We start from the raw sequence: 15,344 nt of genomic DNA, 5'->3' as shown, positions 1-15,344 counted from the left end.
TTTGTGTCATTCTTTTATATCCAGAAAAGCTGTTTGCCCTGGAAACAGCCTATGGATTCATATTTTAAAATGTAGGGTTTTGGATGTGATCAGGTGTTAAATCTGATTTTTGGAGGCAAGGGAACTCAAATATAGGGATGAACTCATTTGTTTGAGCATGTAAGTGTAGTTAGAATGAATCAAAGAAAAACTTTAGCATGCTGTAAATTATATAAAGTGCCAAACAAACTTTCAGTAACCTTTTTTTCTTAAAACACCATTGTAGAATGTTCTGGATATAACCTCTGAATATAATGATTTAGGAGCTTGCGTTTGCAGCACGTTACATTTTTTTTGTAAATGTGTGTTCACAAATCACCAAAACAAACACACCTCTGCCCAAAAGGATCACACCCCTATCTTGAAGCCTCCACCCCCACATTCACGTACACTCGATGCAACACAGGCAACGACTATGGCGGAATCATAATGCTGTATGATAATTCAGATCGAATGTCTAATTATTATTTAGTTCCTCTACTCCTTCGATGGCAAAGTCATCCCTTCCATCCCAAAAAACAAACACAGTTTTCATGAACAGATCCCTACATAACATGATAGTCCAAACTAATATATTACAAATGTGACAAGCTAAAGGGATTATTGCGATCACTAAAAGAGGAACCAAAAGAAAAAACATATATTGGCTTTCAAATGAAAGATTGGTATCAAAGAGCACACCCAGGTTCCTAACCGACGACGAAGACTTGACAGAGCAGCCATCAATTGTTAGACAGTATTCTAAGTTAGTAAGTGCAGAGGTTTTTAGTCCAATCATTAGAAACTCTGTTTTTTCAGAATTAAGTAGTAGGAAATGACTAGTCATCCAAATTTTTATATCAGCTATGCATTCTGTTAATTTCTTGAATTAGCAAGTTTCGTCGGGGCGCAAAGAGATATAGAGCTGAGTATCATCGGCATAACAGTGAAAACTAATCCCATGCTTCTTAATGATATCTCCCAAAGGTAGCATGTACAGAGTGAACAGCAACGGTCCTAGTACTGAGCCTTGTGGTACTCCATACTGAACTTGTGATCGATAAGACATTTCTTCATTAACTGCTCTCTTAAGGGCCCGAGTGTGCTCATTGTACCACGGCATTGGACTATTTTCTTTAATCTTCTTTAAGCGCAAAGGAGCAACTGTGTCTAAAGTGCTGGAAAAGAGAGTCAAAAGTTTCTGTCGCAATATCGAGTTCTTCTAAGCTATCTGGGATGCTGAGGAGATGAAATTGATCAGGAATATTATAAATAAAGCAATCTTTAGTGGCAGAAGTGATAGGTCTAACATATTTGTAACACGGAGTCGGCTTTGCAACCTTGGCTAAATGGAGTATGACTGAGATGTCATCACTCTGCTGCAAAATTCAACAGCATTAACATTGATTCCATGTGACAATATTAGATCTAAAGTATGATTATGAGAATGAGTGTGTCCTGACACGTTGTCTAACTCCAATAGAGTTCAGAATGTCTCTAAATGCCAATCCCAATGCGTCTTTTTCATTATCTATATGTATATTAAAATCACCAACAATTAGGACTTTATCTGCAGCCAGTACTAACTCTGATAAAAAATCTGCAAATTCTTTGATAAAGTCTGTATGGTGCCCTGGTTTCCTGTATACAGTAGCTAGCACAAATGTCAAGCGTGATTTATCATTTACACTAGATAGTGTTACATTAAGCACCAACACTTCAAAATAATTTTATTTGAAACTACTTCTCTGTAATTCTGAAGATATTACTATAGATTACAGCAACACCACCCCCTTTTCCTTTCAGACGTGGCTCATTTTTATAACAGTAATCTTGGGGGTGGACTCATTTAAAGTAATGTAATTGTCTGGTTTTAGCCAGGTTTCTGTCAAGAAACAACATGTCTAGGTTATAATCTGTAATCATATCATTAACAATAAGTGCTTTTGAAGTAAGGGATCGAATATTCAGCAACCCAAGCTTTATCATTTGTTCATCTGTATTATATCTATTTTTTATTTGTTGAACATCGATTAAATTTTTTGTTTGGGAGTTTTTTGTATTTCCTAATTCGGGGAACAGACACCGTCTCTATATGATGATATCTAGGTGAAAGAGTCTCTATGTGATGGGATTTATCTGACCTCAGTAAAGACAGCATAGTTCTTAGTTCTGTGAAACACAGCAAAACAACGTTACTCACATATCGAGAAGAAATAAAACAACCTCGGCATCCATTTCCAGGCCTTCCCGCACCTTAAGGTCTCTCAAGCACCGGAAATCTTTTCTAATGTTAATGCGGGTCCTACCTCTTGCCTGATCGTAACCCGTCTTTTTAAAGTTATATTCCCCTGGCCTTTTCCTCTTTTGCATTTTCTCTGCCTTCTCTGCTCTCTTTTTCTATAGTCGTTCTGCTAATATCTTGTCTTGTGCACTGAGCTCTCTCTCCTCCCCCATCATTAGTGTATACGCCCCTTACTGCTGATTTACTACAAGTGTGTTTTGGTGCACGGTCCGATTTTTCAAAAATTGCTTACTGCACCTTTAAGGCAGGTTATTGTAGGCTACACTCCTAAATCCTCTGCTAAAGCTCTGTTTTTTTTTTTTTTTTTGCTTTTTTGTAAGTCTGGAAAAGAAAAAAAAACACCTACTAACACTAGTCAGTCACTTGTGTTACTATCATGTGGCTGTTTTTACTAAACATTACTCTGTCTCTTACTCCCCAGGTAACATTTCGTGTGGAATTTGAATTCAGTCACTCTGTGCTGCTGGATCACGTACGGCTCGTTCTGGAGGTTACCAGGTAGGACACAGCTAACATTCAGCCGGTCTTACATCTATCTGAGATAATCGATTCTGCACTATTTCAGCCAGATTATTTGCTTTAAAAAATGTAGTTCGAAAATCATATAACTTTTGTCCTGTGGACCACAAAACAAAAAAAGAAAATATGCATGGATCACTGGATTACTAAATGGCCACACTCAGATTGAAATCAGCTAGATGTCGTAACTGCAGTTAAAGTATCTAGAGCATAGTTGATGGTTTGGAATGTTATGAAACTCTGAGGGAAAAGGATTCCGGACAACAATGATGCTTAAGCTGGAATGTTAAACTTTTCATAAACGCTATCGAGCGTCACTGCGCAGTGAATTACAGGGTGGGTGTATCTGCCTGGGAGGTTTCTCATGCTTGTTCTTATGTTTCTGCAGTGAGGGTGAGGAAGTTGTCCTACACGATAACATTAATGACATTTTCTACACTCTAAAATATGAAGCTGATCTGCTTTTCACAAGGTGAGATAGATGTGTTTGTTTAAACGCTCTAATCAATATGCGTGGTTGTGGGAATTAGAATAGTTACAATATATTTTCATTCTCACAGGGAGTTTTACCCAACCCGATATGAGCTTAAACCTGATCTCTCTCTAGAAGAACCGGGTGATTTCAACCCTCCATTCAACTTTACCTTTCAGGTGAGGTCCACTCCTTAGCTATCTGTTACTAAAGAGAGCAGGACCCCAAAAACTGATGTTTAAAAAAAACCAAACATGTTTCTTCTATGCATCACAGATCAAGAACCTTGGTTATTTTCCAGTCCAAGACTTGCAACTGTACATTGCAATCCCTGAGGTCACGAAAAATGGCAATCAACTCCTGAAGATCAGAGATTTCCATATTGACCAGGTGAGGAGGACACAACTAGACTATAGTTTTACTCTACCTGTTATACATCAGATTTTCCTTTAGATTTTCAAAAATGTTTTGCCCTTTCGATCAGATTTTTGCATCTATTTACAGTCTGGATAAGTTGACGCTAGTTGCCAAAGGTCAGAGCCAGTCTGCTGATTTGAGTTCACAGAAAATCACATCATGTATTATGGGCAAAATATTTTTTAGATTCAGAACATGATTCAATCCAGTTGGAGGATATGTTATTGATGACCAGTTTGTCCTCTGTAACCATTTACAAAGTTGGCAAGTGTATGCCTAGTATTCTAAAATCTGTTCAGATTTAAAAAGTCACAAAGTGTTTTCAAGTCTTTTAAGTCTTAAAGTTCTATCATTATGCTTTTTCAAATATTACTTTTAATGCAGTGTAAAATATAGCTGTTCGTAAATGAAAATGGTCTGCAAAATTTTTAAGATCAAAGTGCATAACAAAGTTATCATCTTCTAAAAGAAAGAATCAATTCAGAATTTTTAAAAAATTCCAGTCTTACTTCTTATTACATACCAATGTAATACATTCGCAATACTACAATACTATGGTCTTCATTGGCTGCCGGTGAACAACGTCTACTTTGACCCGCCCTCAAACACTGTTGATGTAGCTGAGGCCTGGAAGAGTTTGGTTTGTGTCGGTGACATGTCGAGAAGACGCTGTTTTCAGTGCTGCGAATCCACTTTGATGCACTTCAAAAGAATGAGGACTTGCACTGGAATTGATACAGAAATACCGATGCTATCGTTCGTATCACTGTGTATCAAGTGCTGAGTGGGCCTCCGGAGCTGAAATGTAGGTATAATAATAGGCGTTTCGTTTCTGACACGTGCTGTAAGCGGTAGACCAGTCACAACAGACAGACTCATCTGACCAATCAAAGCAGAGTAGGGTCGTGGAAAGGTGGGGTTTAAAGAGACTGAATCTTCAAACAAACCGTTTTCAGAATCTTTGAGAAATGAGATGATGTGCAATGTATATTATGAGAAAATGAATGTGTTTTTGACCTTGGATGCATGTAGGCCTATTGCAGGAAACCTTCAAAATAGCATAAATGGTGCACTTTAAGTCTTTTATCCAAAGTGATCTACATATCAATCAAGGTAGCCTATACTTTTTTAAGTTCATGCATTCCCTGGGAATCAAACGCATGACTTTTGTGCTGCTAATGCCATGTTCTACTGTTTGAGCTACAGGAATGATATTAATAGTGATTTGTGTCATTTTTCCATCAGGTTGGTGGAAGTCATTGTATCCCCCCTCAGCATGTGGCACACAGTCGAGCCTCTCCAGAGGACCTCTCACGAACATCACGACTGGTAAGACCCTTTCTACACAGGCTTATAGTGTCTGCCTGTTATCACAGACAAAGCTTGCGCCACATTCAGGCTAGCACTTTAACACTTTATAAAAGTCTGGTTTGTGCCGTTTTAAAGTTTGCCTGATTTAGGGGCTTTCAGATATGAGATGTGCTGATTTAATGCATAGCAGTAAAGCACTTCTCTGCAAAATAGTTGGTTTATACTCTCTGAATAAAGCCACTTGAGTTTAATAAATTGTGCCATAAATAAAGCTTATTATTGGTAAATGTGGTTCATCTTCAATCAGTTCTAGAAATGTTATTGTGTTTTTGAAGATTCTCATATGTCTGAGGTGGGGAGTTTTGTAATGCAACTCTAACGCATGTCAGATTTCCACCACAAGCAGCTGGGTTTCATCTGTAAGATTGTCTGTTTGTGAGAGAAATGTTTCTTGTTCCTTTTCACAGAACTACTCCAACACCCTGGCAGTGCCTGTACAGTGTACCGTCAACCTGCCTTCCTACAGAGACGTCAGCGTGAAAATCGGCGGGTCCCTTCGTACTGATGCACTGCATGCGGTGAGTAGCAGTCTGATGAAGATGAAGAAGTGCAATGTGGGAAGAACCTGACATCAATGCATAGTGTTCGCATACAACATGAAGTCTTTAGTTAAGAGGATCTACCAAAACCAATGCAAAACTGTGACTAGAGCAGTAATTAGAGACATACTGTAACTAAATCTGGTTTTGTTTACATTTTGCACACTTTTTAAGTTAATCATTGCATAATTTTTTTTTTTTCAGATTTCAAAACAATGGATAAATTGTTCAAAATTAAGAGAATTTATGACAAATGTGGCTTAAATGTCCAAATACACTGACTCTTTCTACTACCTCTCTAGCCTCTCACTTCTAGTGCTGGTCCTCTCTCACTTTCTCACGTCCACTGGAGTAAGTATCTGTCAGATAAACTGAAAACTGTTTTTCTTGTCACGGCAGCTGAAGTTCAAAACCCTTGAGCTGGTGACGACAGCCTCAGTGGAGCTGAACCCTTCCAGCCCCATGTTTCTGCCTGAAGAGAGGCCGGTCAGACACGTGAGTCACCCTCTGTACACATCAGCATTTACAGAAAGCCACGTTACATAAACATTGCTGGACAACATGTTTAGAATAGGTAAATATAAATCCATGACCGAATACTCGAAGACATGGTTAGTATGAGAGGTTGCTTTTGTCTTTTCCATCCTTGGCAATATTGAAGGAGAAAAACATGGACAAACGATGTGTTTTCATTCATCTGTCAGAAAGAGTTAAGAACAATTGTACACAGGCATGAAACATAAATACCTCTATGCTAACATTACTGAATATTTGACTTTATGCAATTAGGCTCGCTGGTTCTCTCATGCCAGAACCTTCCCTTTACACATCAGTGTGTCCTTTGGTTAGCTACTGTGTGAGTTGTTTCACCACAGTTAAAGAATCTGGAGCCAAGGGGACCGAAAGGACCAGCAGCACACTTGAGTTCTGTTCTTTTCTTTATTACTGTGTGGTGCTGCCATCTATAGGCAGGACAGGAAATAGACATACATTCTAACATCAGCAAATCTGATCTCAGCTGCAGCAGATGAAACATTTGATAAAACATAAAATGTGTCAGTGGCAAGATATACAAATAAGCCGGCATCTCTCATAAAGCAGTATAGTGTTTTACATTTTTCCTTTGTATGCGTTTTCACAGATAATCCTGGAGATTAGGAAAGAGGAGGATTACCGTGTTCCCATCTGGATTATCATTGGCAGCACACTTGGAGGCCTGTTACTCCTCTCTCTCCTCATTCTGGCTCTCTGGAAGGTAATGTGTCCGACATTTATAAGCACACACAGACTGACAGACTCACTTCAGACAGACAGATAGATATATGAGATAGATAGATAGATAGATAGATAGATAGATAGATAGATAGATAGATAGATAGATAGATAGATAGATAGATGTACTGTATGCATAGAAAGATTGGATAAATTATTTGATTAGTGAATCTTGAATATCTTTCTTCTTCTTCTTATTATTATTATTATTATTATTATTTTTATATTTTATTCTTTCTTTTTTCACTCAACTAGTTGGGGTTTTTCCAAAGGCAGAAAAGACGTGAGGAAGCAGAGAATGAGGCTAATGGCAAGATGGTGGAAGAGCGATAACGCAGGCTGCTCAAGAGGGTTCAGACAGGCCTACATCTCAGGGACCAACCAACAGCAACATTAGACGTCTCTGAAACTGAGAGAAAGGGAGAAAGAGAGAAAAACAGAACTTGAGGCAATGAATAAAGCCGAGGGATATGCTCTGCGCACTGGACGACCTGTTGTTCAACCATGAAAAACACTGCAATTATCCACATCATGCCTGCACTGCTTACTGAGCCGACCCTATAGATGGGTCTCCATCTCTCTTCTCGCTCCAGATCAAACCCCTCAGATGACATGATGTCCACAACCGCTTAAAGGATGTTATTCTGAGAGACATATCAAAAGAGAGACTTTTGGAAGATGCATTCGAGTGAAAAGCTTGACTTTTGACATGAATTCAAAGGAAATAACTTTTTTCACAGGGTCTTTGGAATCGCAGTCAATACATTTGATCCTTGGCCAAATCCAGTGTCTGACAAGAGACAAGAGAATATACAAGAGAAACCTCAAAGTGCTGTAACTATAAAACAGCCATGTTTTCTGGTGCTTCTTCTTTGACATCTAGAAAAAAGGGACATCTTGGAGGAAAAAAGTGCAAAAGTTGGCTCACTTTATTGTAATGGCCATTGTTATTATATGTAATATAATATTAGGCACTGGAGTTTGTAGCTCTGTTTTTTTTTTTTAGTGGTCGTAATTTATTGAATAGAAAAATGAACTGTTATGTACTTTATTACATTTTTATGAACTATCCTTCTCTAATACCCTAAATAATTATACATAATTTTTTTTTTTTTTTTTTACTATATGCTCATTGTTCAATCTCAAATAACAGAGGTGGACATTTACTATTTGACTTTTTTTTACAAAATTGATGCACTTTTTTATATTGTAGTGATACAAACTTGAATTTTGTAAATATACAGTTTATCTTTGTAAAACAAATTTCAAATGTGTGCTTTCATAAAGATTGTGGCATTGCAATATATCTCTTGCAAGACATCAGTCCTAGTTTAGTTTCCATGATATGCTTCACACCTCAACAAGTAGCCTTTAAGAAAGGGTATGCTTCCAGCACGTCAACCAGACTTATGACTTATTCATTTCAGATATTGAGAATATTGATAAAATGATGAAATTCCCTAACGTTAAAAGTTGTTGCGTGTTTAAAGGGGTATGAAACATCCTTATTTGCAGATTTGCAGATGTATTTTAGTCAGGGATATATATATATATATATATATATATATATATATATATATATGTATATGTATATGTATATGTATGTATATGTATGTGTATGTATATATATATATATATATATATATATATATATATATATATAATGTGTGTGTGTGTATATATATAGAGAGAGAGAGAGAGAGAGAGAGAGAGAGAGAGAATAGAGATCCCTGAATATACAGTGAGGAAAATAAGTATTTGAACACCCTGCTATTTTGCAAGTTCTCCCACTTAGAAATCATGGAGGGGTCTGAAATTGTCATCATAGGTGCATGTCCACTGTGAGAGACATAATCTAAAAAAAAAAATCCAGAAATCACAATGTATGATTTTTTAACTATTTATTTGTATGATACAGCTGCAAATAAGTATTTGAACACCTGAGAAAATCAATGTTAATATTTGGTACAGTAGACTTTGTTTGCAATTACAGAGGTCAAATGTTTCCTGTAGTTTTTCACCAGGTTTGCACACACTGCAGGAGGGATTTTGGCCCACTCCTCCACACAGATCTTCTCTAGATCAGTCAGGTTTCTGGGCTGTCACTGAGAAACACGGAGTTTGAGCTCCCTCCAAAGATTATCTATTGGGTTTAGGTCTGGAGACTGGCTAGGCCACGCCAGAACCTTGATATGCTTCTTACAGAGACACTCCTTGGTTATCCTGGCTGTGTGCTTCGGGTCATTGTCATGTTGGAAGACCCAGCCTCGACCCATCTTCAATGCTCTAACTGAGGGAAGGAGGTTGTTCCCCAAAATCTCGCAATACATGGCCCCGGTCATCCTCTCCTTAATACAGTGCAGTCGCCCTGTCCCATGTGCAGAAAAACACCCCCAAAGCATGATGCTACCACCCCCATGCTTCACAGTAGGGATGGTGTTCTTGGGATGGTACTCATCATTCTTCTTCCTCCAAACACGTTTAGTGGAATTATGACCAAAAAAGTTCCTCTGGATCATCCAAATGGTCATTGGCAAACTTAAGACGGGCCTTGACATGTGCTGGTTTAAGCAGGGGAACCTTCCGTGCCATGCATGATTTCAAACCATGACATCTTAGTGTATTACCAACAGTAACCTTGGAAACGGTGGTCCCAGCTCTTTTCAGGTCATTGACCAGCTCCTCCCGTGTAGTTCTGGGCTGATTTCTCACCTTTCTTAGGATCACTGAGACCCCACGAGGTGAGATCTTGCATGGAGCCCCAGTCTGAGGGAGATTGACAGTCATGTTTAGCTTCTTCCATTTTCTAATGATTGCTCCAACAGTGGACCTTTTTTCACCAAGCTGCTTGGCAATTTCCCCGTAGCCCTTTCCAGCCTTGTGGAGGTGTACAATTTTGTCTCTAGTGTCTTTGGACAGCTCTTTGGTCTTGGCCATGTTAGTAGTTGGATTCTTACTGATTGTATGGGGTGGACAGGTGTCTTTATGCAGCTAACGACCTCAAACAGGTGCATCTAATTTAGGATAATAAATGGAGTGGAGGTGGACATTTTAAAGGCAGACTAACAGGTCTTTGAGGGTCAGAATTCTAGCTGATAGACAGGTGTTCAAATACTTATTTGCAGCTGTATCATACAAATAAATAGTTAAAAAATCATTTATTGTGATTTTTTTTTTTTTTTTTTTTAGATTATGTCTCTCACAGTGGACATGCACCTACGATGACAATTTCAGACCCCTCCATGATTTCCAAGTGGGAGAACTTGAAAAATAGCAGGGTGTTCAAATACTTATTTTCCTCACTGTATATAAATACACATGTCCAAGATAATACAAATAAATATCAAAATAAAGAATTTGGAAAAAGCATGAGAGTTTATAAAAAAATGTTTCAGTGGTTGTAAATCCACTGCTTTTATTTAAACATTTGTTTCATTTGAACAGATATATATATTGTTGTTTGAATATATATATATATAAACAATATATGAACACAGAGTGTTAAAGTATACAGTACTGGATATGGATTTAAAAACTAGCAGAAACTGGAAAAATCATTAAATAGAAAAATTTTAATCAGTCAAACTAAATATATAATATAAACTAAATATAAACTAAATATGCATAACTAAAATTCCCACTGAACAAACTTCACTAATCCTTAGATTACAGAACAATATAAAATATATATGTTGTAAAGAAATACATAATTGTGCATGTTACAATCAGACGTTAATTAATGTGATATGTCTCAAGAGAGAAGCAAAAAAAACAAAAGAAGCAGGTGATTTTGGTTTCAAAATGTCAGCGATAAAAAAATAAGTAGCCTACAGCTGCTTCGGTTATCTCTTTGGAAGCACTAGCACCTGTATTAGTGCCATAGCCATTCCAGTCGAAAGCCGTAAAGTCTCCACACTGCCTAGGGACCCCCTCAGGAAAGTGTCCACCGCCACCAATAAAAAACTGCAAAGAATATGAGTGCATTAATAACAACTATCCTTAAGCTCTGTTGATCAAGAACAAGTGCATCACCAGAAGTATTTCCAACTCAAAATGTAGTTCCACCTAAAAAAAAAAACCCACTGAATTCACACACTTCATGTGTCTGTTTTTACATCCTATGGTCTGCTTGACTAAGCTTCCATTGTCACAAAAGATGTTCATAAATATTTTTGTAAATAAATCAGAATATAACTTTAACTCACACGTTCAAAGTCACAAACAGTGGGTTTCACACCAGAACAAAGAGCGATGGCTGCCTTTTCCTCATTGAAGACTCTGAATGTGATGAATCCAGGCTCAAATTGTACTGGAAAAGAAATACAGAATAAATTATTAATGATTTATGCAAATTTGACATCACTTTCATTATATTCAGTGATCTGGGGCCTCATTTATAAAATGTGAATGCGCACAGGTTTGATCTTAGAGTGTTCGTACGGGGTAAAATCCTCGCAAACGTTCATATAAAAACGGTCATTAACATGGAAAGTGTTTTGCGCCACGTCAGGGTCTAAGCAGACGTAGGTCCTTGTGGTAGAGAGTCGGAGTAACCTAATGCAGGTGTTTGGAAATCTAAGCATTTATTGCCTCCCGCCACTCTCAGGTAAAGGATTTGGACGTTGACTGGTGCTCTTTTATATGCTAGTGACATTCATTAGGCAGTGATCTGAAACCATTCAGCTGCTCACAGTTTCAAGATCATTTGAGATTTATCAAATTTTACATCTGGATAAGGCGTACACAGGGTTTTTTTGTTTGGACGTCGACGTCACTTCACTGAGTTGAAAAAACCACGTAAAAGTCTTGGCAGAAAGCGATGCAGGATGTAGTGTAACGACGCCCAGTTTCAGGAATGCACTAATATTTTGTTGGTAGTACCAGTTTATAACAATTATTAGTAAACACTAAGTTGTCAACACTTTGGAAAAAATTATAATTCGTCGTTACACTAGGCTACATCCTTATGCATCGCTTTCTGTCAGGACTTTTACGTGCTTTTCTCAACTCGGTGAAGTGGCGTCGGTGTCCGGGTGAGCAGTAGCACGAGCCGTCAGGCAAGTGTTATTTAAATAAAGTGTTATTCCAATGCCTGGTTTTATGAGAACAGAACCTATTTGTACTACTGTAGAAGTTTGGTACCATTCTGGGCATTATTAGTGGGGTAATTTACGAGATACAAATTTGGAGCTAATAGCGCCTGCACTAAGCCATTCGACTGATACCTCGAAATAAGCTCTAACTTTAAAAATGTTCAATGCTTGGCTCGATGTCATGGTGCAAAGGACCTATAGGTTGATTTTACTCCGAACCATCCCTTTAAGAAGGAATTTTCAGTGTGGTATCTCAGGATGGAGGCAGTGGTCCAGTTGTCCAACTCCATATTATTAGGAACATGCCACATAGACAAATCCTGTGCCACAATGTCAAAGTCTCCAGGATTCTATGATAGAAAGGAAACAGATTGTCAATTCAGATTCTAGATAAGCATGTTTTGATTGTTCTTATAAAAAAGTACCTTATAATCATCACTTGTAGCGGCCTCTGTGGTTCCAAACGTGACTCTGTTCGCCCATGTCCCTTCACCATCAGGCCGGTTTGCGTTGCTGCCCTGCTCACTCGACCAGCGATCACCAACAGTACACTTTCCATACATGTTGTTTTCATGAACACTGGCCACCAGCGTCCAGCCGCCGCCCGCAGTGGTCATATCACACAGAACGTATGGTAAAGGACCCCTCTTGATGATGCTGGGGTCTTTCTGAAGTCTGTACAGAGATGTAGACTAGCTGTTTAAACAGGATACATCAAACCAAATGTTGTTTTAGTCTTTTATTTGTCCTGTTGTCAGGAGTAGCTCAAGTATGTAGGGTATGTGGGTAATTAAATGGGCATCTGTATATTGTATCAAGTGTAGACATGCGTCAGTGATTATAAATTGTTGATTTTCGTTGTAATTGTTGAACAGTTGTAAATCAGTCTACATATTAGACCGATTTTCATCAAGGGATGACCTGTAGAGGCTGCTGAACAATTTAAAGGACAAGTTCGGTATTTTACACTTAAAGCCCTGTTTACAGATCGTTTCTGATGAAATAGAACGGTTAAGATAAAATTTTGGACAAATGCTGCTGTCCCGAGAATTTTAGGTTTCTTTCGCTTTCCCCCCCACCAGTAGACTGGGTGTATAGGTGCACTCGAACACTCCTTCCTAAAACACATTAAACTTTCGTTTAAAAAGACGTGAAACTCACCGAGTGGTCAGGGGTGTCCACTGAAATGCTCACACAAAAATCGCTGCAAAATATGCTTTCCAACAGGTTTTATCGTAGTTTTTGTCTCCTCCATTGACTTGCATTGGATGTGCTGTGAGGTACGCTATTACTCCGCGCCGGAAACTGAAATGGGGTTCAGGGGTTGTTGTTTTCTTCTTCTTCTTCGTGTTTTTTTTTTTTTTTTTTTTTTTACGGTGGATCGCAAACAATGAAATGCCAGTGGTTTGCTTGCAAAGGTGCATTATCGCCACCAACTGGGCTGGAGTGTCTATTATTCAAGCTCTCAACGGAAGAATGTACGGGTGTGAGACGTTTGGAAAAATAGCTCCACAGTTTTAAAACCATCTCGAGATTAAAGTTATTATAATGCGAAATTAAACGCATTAAATTAAACGAAAAAAAAGTCGAAATACAATCTTGAGAATAAACTCATTAAATAGAGAATAAAGTCGTTGGGTTTCGAGAAAAAAATCGTTAAATTTCGAGAAAAAAAGTCGAAATAATCGTGAGAAACTCATTAAATTTCGAGAATAAAGTAGTTGTGTTTCGAGAGAAAAAAGTCTAAATGAAATGTAGAGAATAACGCATTCGATCAGTGTTCATTGCATAGCCTACTGATGGCAGAGTTGGATCACTTAGTCAAGCTATATTGTAGACTCTCTTTCAGTAACAAAGAAATACTATCAACTTTAGCTTATGACAGAATAATAATTAGTATACGAACTTTAAAGAGAATTTGCAAGCGGCTAGATCTTTTTAGAAGAAAAAATCAGTCCAATTTGCGCGATGTAGGCCTACTCACTTTTGTCCAACATGAAATGACAACCAGTGGACAAATGCAAGGGTTTCGCTGGCTTCACCTACGCGCAATTCATCGAGGTTTCGTGGTTTCCCAGGATACCATAAGACGCATTATTAAACTTGTTGATCCTCAAGGTGTGGAATTTCGACGAAGGAGACGCTTGAGAAGACGCCAGTACACTTGCGCTGGCCCAAATGCACTCTGGCATATGGACAGCTATGATAAATTAAAACCGTACGTACGGCATTGCCATTAATGGAAATGTAATGAGTTTATTCTCAAGACTGTATTTCGCCGCTGGCAAAACCAGCAATGGAAGCGAGAATCACGACTTGCTTTACGGCACGACGTCACATACATCAACAACATATGAAGCAGCCTCTATGGAAGACACTAGCACGCATTTCAGACGTGAATCATGGCAGTGTCAACGAAGAAAACGAAGAAAGCGCGGTAGGAAGAGTGCAGAGACGGCTCTGCGTGAGAGGTATTTACGGCAGTAACATTAAATACAAGTACTCCACAGCGAATCTAGGGGTCGCTGTTCGAGAAAAACGGAAACTGCATAGTGTGCCTTTAATGTTCTATCGTGTTTGAAAATAATGCAGACTACCACCTACTAGGGATGGCTCGATACCACAATTTTGGTTTCGGTACGGTACCAGAACCTAATACCTCGGTATCGATACTAAATCGATACCACAGGTGACAAATAACCAGCCTCAAAATTTAAGTGAATTGAAACAGTTTTATTAAAAAACACTGCTTGAAACTCTGCTGCACCGAATGTGCAAACAAAAAGTTATCAAAATGTAAAAAAAAAAAAATTAATAAATAAAAAACAGTCAGGGAACTTACAGTAGGTTAAATTTTGATTTAAAAAAAAAAAGAAAAAAAAGAAAAGGACACCTGAAATGATACAATTAAAATAGGTTAATATCTATTATCTATAATAATTGATTAATATAGAATAATAATAGAATAATGAAATGAAATGTAAACCATTAGCTGTCATGCATCAACAGAATTATCAACATTTATAGCATTTATTCATCTTGGTTTGATTACTGTTTGGTTTGGGTTCATATTAGGGATGTCCCGATCCGATCCACGGCATCGGTATCGTGCCGATACTGGCCCAAAACGCTAGATCGGATATCGGAGGGGAGAAAAAAAATTATCCGATACCTATGATCCGATACCCAGGGCCGGATTAACATAAGGGCTAGGTGGGGCTGAAGCCCCAGGGCCCGCGGGATTAGGGGGCCCGTGATTGGCTGGAGGAAATGAGATTGTCAAATCACAGGTGGTTGATTTGTGTATAATAAAATAACAAGAAGTTATTGGAAAATGT

General features: G+C 38.2%; 2 protein-coding genes across 4 annotated transcripts in view; one reads left to right on the top strand and one right to left on the bottom strand.

Annotated features, from left to right (window-relative positions):
- Positions 1-8,308, top strand: part of itga11a (integrin, alpha 11a) — a 91,911-nt gene extending 83,603 nt beyond the window's left edge. For all 3 annotated transcript variants that reach the window (XM_079866898.1, XM_079866897.1, XM_079866896.1), the window contains 9 exons: positions 2,745-2,821; positions 3,231-3,314; positions 3,403-3,493; positions 3,591-3,704; positions 4,977-5,060; positions 5,510-5,620; positions 6,041-6,136; positions 6,783-6,896; positions 7,169-8,308. In XM_079866898.1, the coding sequence (XP_079723024.1) occupies positions 2,745-2,821; positions 3,231-3,314; positions 3,403-3,493; positions 3,591-3,704; positions 4,977-5,060; positions 5,510-5,620; positions 6,041-6,136; positions 6,783-6,896; positions 7,169-7,246 (849 nt within the window). In that variant the 3' untranslated portion in view covers positions 7,247-8,308. The remainder of the gene's footprint in view (positions 1-2,744; positions 2,822-3,230; positions 3,315-3,402; positions 3,494-3,590; positions 3,705-4,976; positions 5,061-5,509; positions 5,621-6,040; positions 6,137-6,782; positions 6,897-7,168) is intronic.
- Positions 8,309-10,801: 2,493 nt separating this feature from the next.
- LOC307155761 (intelectin-like) lies at positions 10,802-14,207 on the bottom strand. Its single transcript, XM_079866690.1, has 5 exons — positions 14,053-14,207; positions 12,432-12,681; positions 12,219-12,356; positions 11,119-11,222; positions 10,802-10,876 (listed from the first exon to the last, which is right to left on the bottom strand). Exons 1-4 carry the CDS (start codon positions 14,196-14,198, stop codon positions 11,145-11,147), a joined length of 612 nt encoding a protein of 203 aa, XP_079722816.1. The 5' UTR covers positions 14,199-14,207; the 3' UTR covers positions 10,802-10,876; positions 11,119-11,144.
- Between the last annotated feature and the right edge of the window lie 1,137 nt (positions 14,208-15,344).

The sequence above is a fragment of the Squalius cephalus genome (assembly GCF_949319135.1).
Source record: "Squalius cephalus genome assembly, chromosome: 3".
NCBI classification, from domain to species: domain Eukaryota; kingdom Metazoa; phylum Chordata; class Actinopteri; order Cypriniformes; family Leuciscidae; genus Squalius; species Squalius cephalus.
This window is presented reverse-complemented; position numbering and strand designations above follow the sequence as displayed.